At 42.0% G+C, this 16,684-nt stretch overlaps 1 protein-coding gene and 1 non-coding gene across 2 annotated transcripts; both read left to right on the forward strand.

Annotated features, from left to right (window-relative positions):
* Nucleotides 1–1,475: 1,475 nt before the first annotated feature.
* LOC125344682 (rho-related BTB domain-containing protein 3-like) lies at nucleotides 1,476–11,294 on the forward strand. The gene is made up of 3 exons (XM_048337101.1): nucleotides 1,476–1,731; nucleotides 9,465–9,561; nucleotides 11,200–11,294. The coding sequence occupies exons 1-3, from the start codon at nucleotides 1,495–1,497 to the stop codon at nucleotides 11,292–11,294; spliced, it is 429 nt and encodes a 142-aa protein (XP_048193058.1). The 5' UTR covers nucleotides 1,476–1,494.
* Nucleotides 11,295–14,105: 2,811 nt separating this feature from the next.
* On the forward strand, nucleotides 14,106–14,207 carry LOC125344683. Its single transcript, XR_007209621.1, has one exon. It is a non-coding gene; the product is annotated as a U6 spliceosomal RNA (small nuclear RNA).
* Nucleotides 14,208–16,684: the final 2,477 nt, after the last annotated feature.

Consider the following 16,684-nt stretch of genomic DNA (forward strand, 5'->3'; position numbering starts at 1 on the left):
AGTTCCAAAAGGAAAATTCCTTCGTTCCTTTAACTACTGTCCGTGTTAAGAACCAGCTTATCAGTTTTGCTTAATAAAAATGAGAGCAGTATTTTCTTTGTGAAAGATAAATGTGTGGGTTTTTTTGGTTTGTTTGTTTTGCTTTGTCCTGGGGTTTGATCTCAGGGCGCTGGGTACTATCCTTGAACTTAAGGTTAGTGCTCTACCACTTGAGCCAGGTCTGGCTTTTTCCGATTAGTTTACTGGGGATAAGAGTCACATGGACTTTCCTGCATGGGCAGACTTTGAACCATGATCCTCAGATCTCAGCCTCCTGAGTAGCTTCAATTATAGGAGTCAGCTATCAGCACCTGGTAAAACTAGGCTTCTTAATCATCCTCTCATTAAAATATTTGAAGTTGCTAATTTTAAATTTTATCTTGCTAATCAGGAAAAATTACTCAGGAAGGCAACATGGCTTTAGGAAAAAATACTTTTGAAATTGGTGAAAGCTATGTAGAGAATATGTGAAAATGAAGACTTAAGGCAAATATTAGAATAAATGCATTGAGAAAATTACAATGTTACCGTATTCCTTCATAGACTGTTGCTCTATTTGTGTTCAATATTTACTATGTTCTTAGCTCCACAGCTAGAAAAGAATGTAAAGAAGGAATAGAAGAAAAATTACATGAAAATTACATAAACAATTATACTTATTAAAGAAACAAGCCAGATGTAATGACTCCTGCCTTTAATCCTAGTTAATTAGGAGGCAGAAATTGGATTGTGGTTCAAGGAAAGGCAAATGTTAGCAAGGGCTACTATCAACCAATTCAAAGCTGAGTATGGTGGTACCTGTTTGTAATCCCAGCTATGGGGAAAGCATAAATAGGTAGATTGCAGCCCAGGCCAGCCTGTGCAGAGAGACCTTATTCAGAAAATAAAATAAAAATGACTGGAGGAATGGTAGAGTGCCAGTGTAATACACAAGAGGTCCTGAGTTCAAATCCCAGTGCAGACAGCACAAAACCAAACAAGGAAAACAACTTGGCGGATGCCAGAAGCTAGAGGAAGGGGGCATTGGGGTGGAGTTGTTTCATGGGTACAGTTTCGGGTTGGGAAGATGATGTTCTGGAGCTGTCTTGTTGATACACTCTCAACAGTGTGACTGTACTTCACAACCCTGAATTGTATGCTTAAATCATTGAAAAGGTGTGTTTCCTGTTATAGTCTACCACCGTGAAAACAAAACAAGCCTGGGGACTAAAGCCAAGAAAAGCAAAATCGCAGGGATTGGGTTTAGCTAAGAGTGTAGTGAGTTTATACCTGTGCATTGATTAAGGGTAGTTACAGAATCACCTTCTGGTGAATTGAAAGAAAAAAGAAGACTTCCTTCCAAGCTGGAAGCTTCCTAGATTCTTGTACAGTGGAGTCATAGTTTGGAGTGGGGACTGCCTCGAGACCTTTCCTGGGAACTGTAGTCTACACTGGCTAACACCTTTCTTGTTGGGGATGTGCTTTCTGTGGTCATCAGAGCAGTCGTTCATCACGTTTGTGTCTCTTATTTCCCTTCTCGCATCAGCTGGCATCTTCCAGGCCATGTGTCTCCTGATCTGTGCTGAGATGTACCAAGTGTCCAGGCTGCAGCACATCTGTGAGCTGTTCATCATCACGCAGCTGCAGAGTACGCCCAGCCGGGAGCTCGCCTCCATGAGCCTCGACATCGTCGACCTACTCAAGAAAGCCAAGGTGTGGATGCAGTGAAAACAACTTACTAGCCTTTTAGTTTTGAATTTTATTATTTCAACAGGTCCAATGAACAGTATGCCACATTCATCACTTGAAAAATTCATAAGTGCAAACTTGGTGCTTGATAATCTCACCATAGATGTTCTATAGTGTGCATATTACTCTACATTACATTTCCGTACTTCTTTAGTGTATGTTTTTCCACTACCGGACACCTCTGTTTGTTCTAGGAATAATTATTTCTTTTTTCCAAACTGTAAGGTTTAATAACCTCTTCTACTTTTTCACATTTTGTGCTGTCTTATTAACTCAGTGTACTTCCATAGTAATATCTTAAAATATAAATGAGAAAATTCAGTGTTGCAGTTTTTAAGAAATGGGTGAATTCATATACATCTAATGTTTAATAATGAAATGACTCATTTGAGGAAACTATTAATGTTTCCTTTAACAAATCTGAAGAAATAGGAAAACGACTTCATAAATAAACATGAAACTATATCAGAGGATAATATAATGAATAGGTTAATTTGGAAGTGAGTTATAAAATAACGTCACTAGTACAATAAACGAAAACAATGCCGTTGCTCTCCAAACTTGTGTTTGGGCCACCTCCTAGCAGTGTCTGTCCTGTCTGGTCTGCAGTTACCCCTTCCCATCTCCCGTTGTAACAAGGCCTCAGAGAGTGCCACCAGCTGCCATTTCCCAAAGTAATGTAAGAGCAGAGTGGCTGCCAGGTCTTTAGATAGTCATTGTCCCAAACTCATCATTTGCATGAGTCTCGAGAAGAATGGGAAGGAGGGCTCATTGCCCAGGCCTGCAGGCTCTTGGTGGGGCTGGATACCAGGCAACAGAGGCATGATCTGCTCTGTGGTGGGCTTCAGCATGGGGCAAGACACCCCAGCCTCTCCTGGGGCAGGTGCCAGACTGTCTTCAAGTGGAATGTCTTCAAAACCTTGCTCCTGCTCCTCCATAACTTCCACCTTTGTGGGGCGCAACAGGTCTGAGGGGCCCTCAGCAGCGAGGGTGTGGATGGCTGCCGGCATCTTGTCCTGACCCTCCGTGCCTTCACCTGCAAGGTGCAGTAGCAGCTCCTGCAGCTGCTTCTTCTTTTCACTCACCTCCTGGGACAGCTGGGTGACACACTGGTCTTTCTCCTGATACATCTCATCAAGAACGTCCATCTGTTCTTTGTAGAAAACTATAGACTCTTGGATGGCACTGATGTGTTTGGACAGCTGGTCACACTGATGGTGGAGGCCGTCCACTTGACTCTGGTAGTCCACCTTGTCAGGCAGGTTGTGGGTGAAATGGAGTTTCAGCTTGATCTTTGGTATGTGTGCATTCTGCTTCCTGTCTCCAGACACGCCATGGCTCCAGCTCTTGGGGAAGATGGCCTGATGCTCCAGCTTGGTCTGGCACTGGGCTTCCAGGTTGGCCAGGCACCTGCAGTGGGCCTGCTGCTCCTGCAGCTGCTGCCTGAGGTTTGCCTTTGATTGAGCAATTGCTAGTGCTTCATACTCTGGAACTGTCACATCAGGGGGTATCATCTTCTTACCCTTTTCTTCTCTTAGGCTTATTCCTTCCCCTTCCCTCGGGAGAGCCAGGCCGCTCAGCTGGGCCTGAAGCTGCTCATTCTCCTGCCTTGGTGCTTCTAGGTACTTCAATGTGTCCGGCAACTTTTGAGGTCCCATTTGGTCCTCTGACTTGGTCTGCACCTGCTCCTGCTGCAGCTGCTCCAGCAGCTGGGTCTGCTTCAGCAGGTGCTGCCGCAAGGCCTCCTTCTCGGACGTCAGCTGCTGATGGGAGGCCACGTGCCGCTCACAGGCGGCTCTGAGCTCCCGCAGCTGCTCTAGGTACTGGTCATGCAGCTCCTGCAAATTCTGAGCTGCTTGGCTCTTTGAGTCAGCGATCTCTTTCCATTGTGTTGACTTCTTCTCCAGCTGGTCCAGCTTTTCCTGCAGCTGTTTCTTGTCCTGCTGCTCCGAGTGCAGGATGCTGGCGAGCGCCTCCTTGTCTTCACTCAGCCTGTGGAAGGCGTCCCGCAGCTGGGCCAGCTGGTGTTTCAGTTCTTGGTTGTGCACCAGTGTGCATCGCACGGTCTCACGTTCCTTTTCCATGGTCTCAAAGCTCTTGCGTCGATCCTCAGCTTGCTGCTCCCATGCCTCGGCCTTCTTCTCCAATATCCTCAGCCTCTCCTGCTGCTCCAGGTTCTGGAAACGAAGGCTCTGGGTTTCCTGTATCTGGATGTGATGTTGTTCTTCCAGGTTCTTGAGCTCCTTCTGCAACTGGAAGGCCTGGGCCTGCTGCTCTGCCAGCTGCTTTCTCAGCGCCATCACGTTGCTCTCCAGCTCCAACACCTGCCTCGCCCCTTGCTCTTTCTCCTCTGTCAATTGGCTGTTCTGCGCCAACAGCTGCTGGGCCTTCTCATCCCACCTGGAGCGCTCTACCCTCAGGTCCTCCGCAAAGGTGTCTCTCTCCACCGTTAATGTTGCCACCAACGCTTTCATGCTGTCTAGTTGTCTTTCCAACTCTGCCCGCTCTTCCAGTACTTGTAACTCAGGACTTTTGATCTCCGTGTCGGCCTTCTGCGTCAGGAGCACGTCCAGCCTCTCCTGCAGCTTGGTGTTCTCTTCCTCCAGGTTATCGTAGCTTCTGATCTTGTCCTGGAGCTGCAGCTTCAGGTTATTCAGGGTGTTGGTGAGCTCGAGGTTGCTCGTCTCTGCCTCATTCTGCATGGTGAAGGCTGCAGACAGTGTCCTCTCTAGCTCCTCCACGCGTTGCTGCGAAGCTTGCAGGCGGCTGGCACGATCGGCATGCTCCGCTTCTCTTTCATTGGCCAGCTGCTGCACGTGGGCCAGGGCAGATTGGAAATCAGAATTTTCTGAAACCAACATCTGAATTGATAATTTGTGGAGCTCCAGATCTATCTTCTGTGCTTCCACAATACAGGCCATCTTCTCATTCTCTTTGCCCTGTTGATCCTGGAGCTCTTTCCTTTCCTGCTTTAGTTGTTCAATCACACTCCACAGCTGCTGGTTGCGTATTCTGCTGGAGTCCAGGGCAAGCATCAGGTGTTGGTAGCGCCTTTCTAGATCCTTGGTGTCATTGGGACCCGGGACAGTCTGGACTGTGACAGCTGTCATTGTGTCCAAAGGCTCCGAGTTAGTGTGATCTCTGGCTACACCATCAGTTGAATGACAGTCCCCTGTGGTGTTCGTCTTGGGGATATCTCCCTTTTTTGTTTTCTTCTTCCTCTTGGAAACTGCAAGCCTGTCAGGACAATTTCTCTGCTGATACTCTTGAAGGAGTTTCTTTCCTGAAGCTATTTTCTTTTCTCTTGTTTTTTCAGACATCTCAGCACTGGGATGGGAAAGATGAGGGGGCCCCATTCCCAGGCTCTTTGAAATCACTTCTGTTCTCACAGTCACTAAAAACGATTATCTGTTTCCTACTCTATTTCCAAAAATCACCTCAGTTCTCTCACTCACCACTTAGCACCTCTACCCTCTCCAATGGCTGGTAGTGGTGTAAGTCACCAAAAGGAATACCAGTGTAACTAGGTAACGTGGAATGTGGGTGTGGCCCCAGTTCTTGTATCTCATTGGTCAGAGAGAAACATGAAAAAATGGGGGCGGGGTTAGAATCTTGTAATCCAGGTAGAATGGGTGGAATCATGATGAGAACTGCTCCCACAGCTCCTCCCCTGTACAACAGTGTCTAGTTTGTTTGGGGGACCTGCTCTTGCCAGATACATGCACAGTTTTACAAGTCCACTTTCCTGGCTTCCATCATACAGCTGTGGTCACCAGAGTTTCCACTAGGCTTCCAACTGCTCTTCAGGAAGTGGCACCAAGAAACATAGCTATCTGCCCCTATCCTCTTGTTCTGCACATATTTACTGTCACTTGTATTCTGATCAGGTCTTGATTAGAACGTACTCATGAGCTGCTGGCTGCTGGCCATGAGCACTAGACATGCTGCACACCTAGACCATGCACAACGAGCACATGTTGCACACACTTTGGTGGTGAGCTCAGAGGATTCAGAAACACAGTCATGGGAGGAATGACAGTGTTTGAGAATTATGAGTTGCTTCCATCCAGGTGGTATGTGAAATCCACACGAGTACGGAAGGAAGAATGATAACTGCAGATGACTAAAACAAATCTGCTAGCCAAGCAGTCAGCTAACCATCCACATCCAAATGATGCTCCAATATGTGCAGAATCCAGGTTCTGGGGCCAGTCCTCTCTCGCTGCAGAGCCCTTGGACATGTGCTTCAGCACTGGAGTGCTTGCTTGTCCTCCAGTGATGGGCTGAAGTGGTTGGGGAGTCCATTTTGTGTGGCCAGCTTGTCCTTCCAGTGAAGAATTCATGCTGGTCATGGTGGTACACACCTGAAGTTCTCTGTGCTCAAGTCGCTTCTGTGGACTCAGGCATTGTCTCCAGAAGGCCACTGTGAAATGCATGGTACCAGACTAGGGGTGGCGGTGAACTCCTCTGTCTCTAGGCTAAGGTGGCAGCTAGTCCTGAGCCCCCACAGTGACCGGCCCTTTAAATACTTTTATAAGATATCTTAAAAATATTTTTACGAGACACAGTGTTGTCTGTGACTACGTAGTGTTGCAGCAGAATTAATGAATGTGGAATTTTTCTTTCGGCAGTGGTCCTTAGCCAGAATCATTTGGGTGTAGTGCTCTGCTGAGTCACACAGGCATGATAGGAAATTGAATTTCCATTGAGTCCCCCTTCCCCCCCAAAAAAATATGAGTTCTCAGAGCTTCTAAAAGAAAATGACAAGATGAGCCCCTGTAGAATGATAGGCGTGATTAGATGAAATTAGTTTATCTCTTCATTCATTTCCTGTGTATGTCAGGAAGTGAAACTTTTATATAGGAGAAACTAGTTTACTTTGCTAATCCTTGCAGTTTCCCTTTCTTTCAATGTTTTACCAGCTATGTGAGGAATTTAGCGAAACACAGTTTGAGACTGACTGAGCATCCATGTCTTTGAGAGATGGGCAGTTTGGGTATTTTTCACTTTTCTTTCCATTCTCTCCTACCTTCTCTCAGTTGTCTACCATGATTCTAACTTTGGTTCATATTTCTGTCAAAGAACTTCTTTCTTTCTTTTCTTTTTTTTTTTTTTTGATGTTGTTGTGGGCTTGAACTCAGGGCCTGGGTGCTGTCCCTGAGCTCTTTTTCTCAAGGCTAGAACTCTCGCACTTTGAGCTGCCACATCTTCTCTTCCAGGTCTTTTTTTATTTATTTTTTTTCTGATGGTTAAATTTAGATAAGCGTCTCATGGACTTTCCTTCCTTGACTAGCTTCAACTATGACCCTTAGATCTCAGCCTCCCAAGTAGCTAGGAGTACAGTCATGAGCCACCAGTGCTTGGCTATGTTCCATCTGTTAATATACCAGAGATCCTTGTTTGTTTGTTTGTTTGTTTTTCTCAAACAAATCAATGTCTGACCAAAATGACGATTCCTTCTCTTCTTCCATGTAAGCAGTAGCTATGTAAAATTTGTTGAATACTGGAAAGTTGTATGTACTCTCATATTAAAATTTTGCATGTGTTCTTAGAATTTGTATCTAATATTTGGCTACCTGGGTCCATACAATTCTGGCTCTTTTCTGTGGCTCATAGGTAATACTGCCATATTATTTATATAGCTCTGAGGTTGTATCACATTTAGTTTATGGACTTTTTAATACCTTTCCCTTTTTTTTTTACTTCAGTTTAAACTTACTATGACAGTATATACTTTCCCGAAAACCTAGTTTTAACAAAGAGATGCTTTCTATCTCATGTCAAGAGCTTACAATGGTGGTATCTTAAATCTTAGTCACAAGTAAGATTCCAGCTAGGGCACCAATGATATGTACCTATAATCCTACCTTTTAAAAAGGAAGCCGCTATCTGAGGATCATAGTTCAAAGCCAGCACAGGTAGAAAAGTCCATGAGACTTTAATCTCCATTTAACCAGCAAAAAACTGGAAGTAGAAGTATGGATCGAGTAATAGAATAGCAGCCTTGCACAACCAAGCTAAGGGACATGCTCTAGCCTTGAGTTCAAGCCCCAAGACCTACACACACACACACACACACACACACACTCATCAGAAAGTATAAGATTGTGCATTTGAAGCATATTTTACAGCCAGCTTTGATCTCTGATTTCTATTCTCTTTCCAAGTCATAACCCTTAGGCCATGTCCTGATGTCCTGACCTTCTGGTGGTAGGTTATCTACTCTGGGTCAGTCATCTGATGGCTTCATAGCTTTTGTTAAAATAACTACATGTCATACTCCATTACCTTTAACTCATATTTATGTGCTTAAAGAGGGGGAAAAAGTTAAAATGTGATAGGACATAAAACTGTAAAGTTCCTTCCAGCTCAGAAATTCTGTGTAGTGATAAAAAGAGATATGTGTTTATTTATACAGTATGCTTTGAACCTATATTAAAATATTTTCATCCTATATAGCTTATTGAAAGTTCTTGTTTTTGTTTTTCCCTTAAGATATGAAATAATAATGTTAATTTAATGCTATTTACTATGCTTGTATAATATTACTACTTACCCACCACTTTTATAACATTTGTGAGTATTCTGAAAAGCACCATCCACAACCAAAGCTGGATACATCCTAATGTCTATATGAGGATGAACAGTGTGCCATGTACATGTAATATAATACCGTTGGTCTTTATAAATGGATGGCATTGATATATGCTACACTGTGAATGAGCCTTGGAAAACATGAGGCTAAGAGACGGTGCTAAACATTTCACTCATATGAGACACTGAGATTAGTCAGGTTTATAATGACAGAAAGTAAAGTAGAGATAACCAGGGCCCAAGGATGGGAGGCTAAGAGTAGTTATTATGTAACGGGTGTGGAGTTTCAGTTTGGAGTGATAAAATAGTTCTGGAACTCCATAGGGCTACTAGTGGCATAAGTACGTGAGTATACTTAGTGCACTGTGCTGTACACTTAGGTGTGGATAATATGGGAAGCCACCTGCTACACATATTGTATCACAAGGATGATGATAACAGCAATAAACTGTACTTACTCAGCACGTTCTTTGAGTTAGTGATTGGCTGGACTAGTGAGTGTCAGTGTTTTGACGCCAAGGTTTTGATGTCAGTGGCCATACTGCTCTCAGTTTCCTTCAGCATGCAGCTTTTTGAACTCACCATGGGGAGAATTGTGCAGGAAGTCATGCTCAGTGTAACCGCAGGTCTACTCAAAGCAGCTGTTCAAACCTTACCTGCTCATAGAAATATTTGCACACGAAAACTCACACCCTTTGGCCAATGGTGTTTCCTCCTCAAAATAGTTCTGGGTTTGCTCCTCAGATGGACTCGCCTGGCTGGTGCTCTCTATAATATTTTTCTGTGCTGGAAGTACAAGTGCAGCTAGGGAATTCTATGACGGAGAATTAAAAGCTTCAATTCAGTATTTAAGAGCAACAGTTTTTTTTAATCACTTCAGCAGCAGCATCTTAGTGTCGTTTCTGCTTCTTCGTTGAATGAAGTGTTTATTATTACTTATAAGTAACACTCCTCTCTCTGCAGTGACAGTCCCGTGAAGGCCCCATTACGGAGACAAACGTGGAAGGAAGCTTCTCCTTGATTTCTCTCAGGCCGTTGTCTGGCTGCAATTTCATAATGGTGATTCTTATGTGCAATGTTTTTTCCTTCTCATTGTCTTGCAGTTTCACCACTCTGATTGCCTCTCCACCTGGCTACTTCATTTCATTGCCACTAACTACCTCATCTTCAGTCAAAAGCCTGCATTTCAGGACCTTTCAGGTAGATCACCAATTTCACTTTGAGAAGAAGCTTCTTGGGGCTTGGGCGGGGCGGTGCCCAGCTCAAGTGGTAGAGCAGAAGCCTGGATTCCATTTCTAATAGCAAAAAGCAAATATGTGTAGTCTTTGTTCTTGAGATATAATTGTAAAAACTGTAGTTTTGGTAAGTTAAGAAAATTTAATATAGTCCCTTTAAGTGATTCAACAACTGCCTGACACATTTATTTATTGTTACTTGCGTTACATAAGCAGTTTGATTTATGTTACACAACAGATTTTCTGATGATTATTTTATAGTTCGAATGGCATTCATTTTTAAGTGCGGTACATATTTTGTCTGAGAGATAAAGTAGTCAAACTGCCTTTTAGCATTTACTTGTGGTAAATGAGATCTTAGGTTTTGTTTTATTTTGAAGATAAACTATAAGACAGAAACTAGTCAAAGGGTGAGATTCCTAATACTACATAAAAGGAAAGAAATGAAAATGGAATAGCTTTCAGAGTAGACAGTCAGATTCATCTGCAATTAATTACAGTGTGCTTATGCTATTATCCAGCATAGATGCAAGGGGGAAACTTGAACTGGAAAGACAAGGAAATTACCAGGTGCTGGTGGCTCATTCCTATAATCCTAGCTACACAAGAGGCTGAGATCTGAGGATTACAGTTCAAAGCCAGCCCAGGCAGGAAAGTCTTTGACACTCCTATCTCCACTTAGCCACCAGAAAACGGGAAGTGGCTCTGTGGCTCCTCAAGTGGTAGAGCACTATCCTTGAGCTGAAGAGCTCTTAAGCTCAAGGACAACACTAAGGCCCAGAGTTCAAGCCCCACGACCAACAACAACAGAAAATGACAAGGTAATTAAGGAATACTTGGTCAAGTACTTTCAAACTCTGGACAGAAGCTCTTCACAGAAATGCCTGAAGGTTGTCTTCAGTTGGGGACAGAAAGGGGTGGGTAGGAAGGAAAGAGAAAGGTAAAGAGGAGGGCAAAAATTATCTCTCTTGAATTTTCCTTTCAGTGTAGTTTGCTTTTATCTGTTTTATAGCTGAGAGTTCTATATAAAGTTTTACTCAGTAAACATGATTCCACTGGCAGGCTAGGGTAGGGTATGTTTCACCAAGACTAGGGAAACTAGCAAAGTGAAAGATCTGGAGTTTCAGAATGGTGGGATCCAACATGAAAGCCTAGAAACCAAAGAATGAACTTTAGGAGAAGTCAGTCCTCTGGAGCAGTAGCAATCACAAGAGAATGGATAGATTATTTGATAACGAGGCCCGAGTTGAAGGTAGGACAAGAGTACAGAGTTTAGAAGGTTCACTTCAAAGAGACTAAGTGAAAATAAGTGAATACCCTCCAGGACAGACAAAGGTTTTACTGAAAAAGAAAAGGGAAATAATAAATACTACTTGGTGAATGTATGGAGAAGCCACTTATAATTGGAAATCATTTAACAAACACAACAAAAAGCCTGGTGTTGCCTAAAGTAGTATTAAATGATTCTGGAAAGCTTCAGGGAAGAGGAAAGGGTATATAACAGAATGAATCTCATCTACTGTGTAGGAAATTTAATAGTTAATACCTTAACTGATCCAAAATAAAATATGTTCAATTAACCCTCTTTTCTCTTAATATTTAGTGGAAGAACACAGTTTTGTTGAAAAGCACAGATGGCCATCAAATAGGTACTTGAAGCAGCTTGCAGAATACAGGAAGAATATTCACTCCCGGTAATGTCGTTGCTTAGTCATGTAACCTGGAGTTTTTATATGCGTACACTTCTTTTTTTTATAACTATGAAGATTGGGATGCCTCTAAATTCCGGTAAAATTCTTATAATAGACTGTATATGGGTGATTAAAAATACATCGCCATACAGCTTAATATATTAGTTCTCTTTGCAAAAACACTACTGTGGGTCTTAAAAGGGAACATAATATACTTCAGACCAAAAAACTAAAGCTTCTCTCTAGAATATAAAGCTGTTGGACAGGTATGTTCTCCCTTTAAAATATCCTGTTCCTTTAGTGACATTAAAACTCCTTCCAGCTTAAAAAAAAAGTTCATTAAAAGAACCATATAGGATTAATACAGAAATTTCATCATGTCTAAGTGCTCTATTAAAATAAGGAGCCTTTAAAGACCCAGTGTAACTATTGGTACAGTCAGAAATTTAGGGGAAGAACTAATCAATCAAACAAGATTATGGTGGTGGCATGCCTCTTGGTTCTGAGTCAGTGACAGTGTTTGGATGAATAGCATGAAGAAAAGTCTGTCTTTCCTCCAGACACTCTTGCCAGCTTGTCTTGTCCCCTCTCTAAGATTCTGGTTAAGCAGGAAACCTAATCAGGCTTTAGTGTCTAACCTGTTTCCTGGTTTCTATTTGTAGTGCAGTTGTAAGATCTTTAATTCTTAACCACATTTAGAGAAGGCCTTGTGATTTCACTTTGCACTGTGCCAGGTGCAGACATACCAATTATGTATATTTCCTGAAAAAGAAAACTACTCTGATAGCAGAAAAGAAACTGATCTCAAGAGAAGAGGGTGTGGCTTCTTGGAGGGAAGAATGCACAATTTGGACTGCTGAAATTTGTAGTACCCAAGACAACTACTGCCACTTCCAGCGGTATGTGAGAAATGCCTTGTGGTAGCTTTAAAACACTTGATTGTGGCTCAGTTCCAAATGAAGAAGTATCTTCTTACTCATTCTGAAAGATGAGAATGTTGGTAAGAATGACTCTTTTGCCTGATTTTAATACTACATGTCTATAAAGACACAGGAAAAAGATGATTGTCATGATAACTCAAGAAGTGTTCTCTCCTTAGTGTATTTGGTAAGATTTGGATGTCAGTAGTTTCAATTGCTTGAATTCTTTCCTGTAGATTGCAAAGCTATATGGTGTGGAGTAATGTTAGTTTTGTACCTTACTGGGTAAGGTAAAAGGAAGGATATAAATCAGACTGTCATGTGCAGAAAGAATGCTAGTAGAGAACAGAATTAGAATTTCTGTCCTATTACATGTAAGGATGCCAGGATATGGAAACGATTGTTCTATCACTGTTGTAACTACATTCAACGTGCTATGTGTAACCGTACCTTATATTATTGATGATCTTTTTGTATCCCCTTCCTGTGCTTGTACTATCTCAGTATCTTATCTGAGTACATTGGAAACCGTGTATACTGGTATTAGAACTAGGAAACTGAAAGGGAATATCAAAATTGAGAGACACAGGGTAAAAAAGACAAACGAGGGGCTGGGGACATGGCCTAGTGGCAAGAGTGCCTGCCTCATATACGTGAGGCCCTGGGTTCAATTCCCCAGCACCACATATACCGAAAATGGCCAGAAGTGGCGCTGTGGCTCAAGTGGCAGATTGCTAGCCTTGAGCAAAAAGAAGCCAGGGACAGTGCTCAGGCCCTGAGTCCAAGCCCCAGGACTGGCCAAAAAAAAAAAAAAAAAATGACAAATGACTACAAAAGCAATACTTGTAAAAACGGTGTAAATGAACTGAACAACTCATGGGAAGGTAGGGCAATGGGGTGGGGGGGAAGGGAGGAATGAGGGACGAGGTAACAAACAGTACAAGAAATGTATCCAATGCCTAACGTATGAAACTTTAGCCTCTCTGTACATCAGTTTGACAATAAAAATTTTTAAAAAGTTATGTCTGTACTTCAGACCAGTGGAAAAGATCTTGGGAGCCAGAATTCATTGTTTTAATTCCCAAGTGAGTTCACTGTGAACCTAGGTGGAACACCTCTATCTGTGTTTAATATGAGGATACAGTGATTTCAAACCCTAGCTTTCCCAATGGACCTGGGATACTGGGAACTCAGGAGTCTTGTCTATTTGGCCCCATATGCTTTCCTCAATCTCCCAAGGATTTGGGATTAGACGTATACTGTCACCTCTGGTTTATAAATAGTACTTTATTTATTTGTCAGTCATAGTTCTTGAACTCAGGGTCTGGGTGCTGAGCTTTTGTGCTCCATACTGAAATTCTACCACTTTGAGCACAAGCATCACTTGCAATTTTTTGGTGGTTAATTGGAGATAAGAGTCTCACAGACTTCCCTGCCAAGGCTGGTTTTGAACATGGATGCTCAGATCTTGGCCTCCAGGGTAGCTAGGATTACGTGTGAGCCACCAGGGCCTGGCCACATAAATACTATTTTAATAATGAGCCTTAACATGCAAAAAGCTGAGAAATGCAGAGTAATGGATTTTAGTTTGTTCTGGTTCTATAGTATTCAGGGTATGTTTAGGCAGATCAGTGATATTTCATGGCATAATTTTCCATTGACTATTTGCTTTATTGGACAGAAAACAAGTTAACGATCTAGTTGCTACCGTCATTTACTAAAGTGATAATAAAATATTTTTAGTTATCATAATTTCTTTTTCCTGCTGGATATCTGGAAGTATTTTGTTGGTACATGGAGGATATTAGCAGGACTTAGCTAGTGTCTACCAAAGGGCTAAATAAGCATTGTTATTTCTATGGAAAGTTCTGTTTTACCTTGGCCTAAAGGTTACATTTGTGCTGGCTTTGGTAGCACATATACTAAAATTGAACTATACAGGATTAGCACGGCCCCTCCGTGAGGATGACATGCAAATTTATGAATTTTTCTGTATTTTAAAAGGGAATGATGGCAGGTGAACAATACTAAAATACATTTTGTCTATGTATGAAGATGGTATAGAGAGAGCTATTGAAAATTTGCAAAATAGGGGCTAGGGGCAGGGAAAAGAGAAATGGAGGGGATTAATCTGATTAAAGTATAATATGAGTAAGCATGAAATACCATGGTGAAACATTTTTGTATAATTAATATACATTAATAATAATATGACACAGGATATATTTTAAATCCATAGGCCTTACATCTTATTTTGAATAAATGTTTCACTACACTTCAGGACACACACACACACACACACACACACACACACACACACACACACACGAGAACTGCCTAAAACTATACCTGCTCAGTCCTGCACATTAGGTAGTAGCAAGAACTCATGAAGTCTACTTTAAAGTCATTACAGTTTAGGAATCCTACTTCTATTTCATCATCTCTCCCACCTTCTCTCCTTCCCTTCCTCCTTCCCTCCCCCGCCTTCCTTCCCTCTTATTTCTGCAATAGGATGGTTGTAGCCAGTGCAGGCATTGGGTCCACTAACTACTACCTGTGGCTATCTTGGGGAACTTTTTACTTCTCCACTTAGGCCTCATTTGTTCTTTCTTTTCTCCAGGGTTTCTAACATTGGCCTACTAGTGACATCTAGTGGTATCTGTGGCATAGAGCTGCCAGCTTTTTCTCTGATTTTTGACTCTGGTTTTGAGTTCTCTGATTTTGATTTCATGTATTAAGAGGGACAGTTCCACTTATTGCTTTCCACATAAGAGACCCCAGGCCCTGTGCTCGGAGCCTCCGGCTCTTTCTGGGTAGGTTTCTCAGGTATCATGTCCTTCCTCTTAGAGATGTTAACACATTACTTTCACTAGTTTTGTGAGGTTTCACTACAGAGAAGTTTGAAGGGACTTTACCAATCTGGATTTCTTACTTCTCCTAATCAGGAAAAAATTTGGTAGTATTGCTCTTCTTAGGCTACTGTGACTCAGGTAATAAGAAAAGATGGCTTTAAATGCCTCCTAGATGCTATGGTTTTTAAATCATTGTCTCAACCTACACTTGACATGGATGCCTGATTGACTTTTCACTGGGATATCGTGGCAGAGACACTAGGGCTCACTAACATCCCACCCGCTTCCACTTCCACTTTACAGTTGATTGAGCTCATGATTTTTACCCAATAGGTATTGAATGGAAATGCATGTGCACTCCTAGTCTGAAACACTGAACAAATGATAGGAGACCTCTGCAGATGCCTCTTTAACTGTCGTGAGTGTTAATAATATGGTGGCATCTCTATCAGCCTGAGTCTGTTAAGTGACTGTGTGAAACAAAGATCACATGCTTCTTGCCACATATAGCTTCTTGACTTCCACTAAGCTCTAAAAGATAGAACTTAATGGTAGAAATGTAAATTAGTATAACCACTCTGGACAGTAGTCCGGAGGTGCCTCAAGAAACTAAACATAGAATTCCTCTACTTGACCCAGCCTGACCAGTCCTGGGCATCTGCGGTGAACATCATGAGCCAAGATAGGATGAAGACATCTACACATCCATATTCACTGCTGCACCATTCACAATAGCCATGATATGGAAACAGCCCAGATGTTCCCACAATAGATGAATGGATTGAAGAAATTGGAAAGAGTGGGGCTGGGGATATGACCTAGTGGCAAAATTGCTTGCCTTGTATACATGAGGCTCTGGGCTCGATTCCCCAGCACCACATATATAGAAAACGGCCAGAAAGTGGCACTGTGGCTCAAGTGGCAAAGTGCTAGTCTTGAGCCAAAAGAAGCCAGGGACAGTGCTCAGGCCCTGAGTTCAAAGGCCAGGACTGGCCAAAAAAAAAGAAAAAAAGAAAAGAAAGAAATTGGAAAGAATAAAATTATGTCATTTGTAGGGAAATGGATGGAATTAGAACAAGTCATGTTAAATGAGGTAAGTCAAGCTCAGAAAGACAAACAACACATGTTCTCTCTGATATGCAGAAATTAGATCTAGAATAGATTGTGATATGATAAGTTATACAGCATTCTAGATATACACAATGAGATTTCCTTATTAGGAAGGAAACATAGAGAAGTAATGCCTATGAGACTTTATATATAAAATAATACATATACATATATCATTATTTATATAAAATAATATATATCAAAATGAACTCCAAGATATGGAAACAAGAGATTGCTCTTTTTAACAAAAATTTTTATGACTTTGTCTTTTTTTTTTTTTTTTGGTTTGCCAGTCCTGGGGCTTGGACTCTGGGCCTGACACCGTCCCAGAGCTTCTTTTAGCTCAAGGCTAGCACTCTACCTCTTGAGCCACAGTGCCACTTCGGGCTTCTTCTGTTTATGTGGTGCTGAGGAATCAAACCCAGAGCTTCATGCATGCAAGGCAATCACTCTACCACTAAGCCACATTCCCAGCCTCTTTGTCTTCTTTTTTGTCTGGTGTATTCACATGTATA

Source organism: Perognathus longimembris, unplaced genomic scaffold (genome assembly GCF_023159225.1).
Source record: "Perognathus longimembris pacificus isolate PPM17 unplaced genomic scaffold, ASM2315922v1 HiC_scaffold_3675, whole genome shotgun sequence".
Taxonomy (NCBI): domain Eukaryota; kingdom Metazoa; phylum Chordata; class Mammalia; order Rodentia; family Heteromyidae; genus Perognathus; species Perognathus longimembris.

Coding starts and splice junctions, on each gene's coding strand:
- LOC125344682 (XM_048337101.1), top strand. CDS start 1,495: ATGTGCTTTCTGTGGTCATCAGAGCAGTCGTTCATCACGTTTGTGTCT. Junction 1,732..9,464: donor ACCTACTCAAGAAAGCCAAG/GTGTGGATGCAG, acceptor ATTGTCTTGCAG/TTTCACCACTCTGATTGCCT. Junction 9,562..11,199: donor TGCATTTCAGGACCTTTCAG/GTAGATCACCAA, acceptor CTTAATATTTAG/TGGAAGAACACAGTTTTGTT.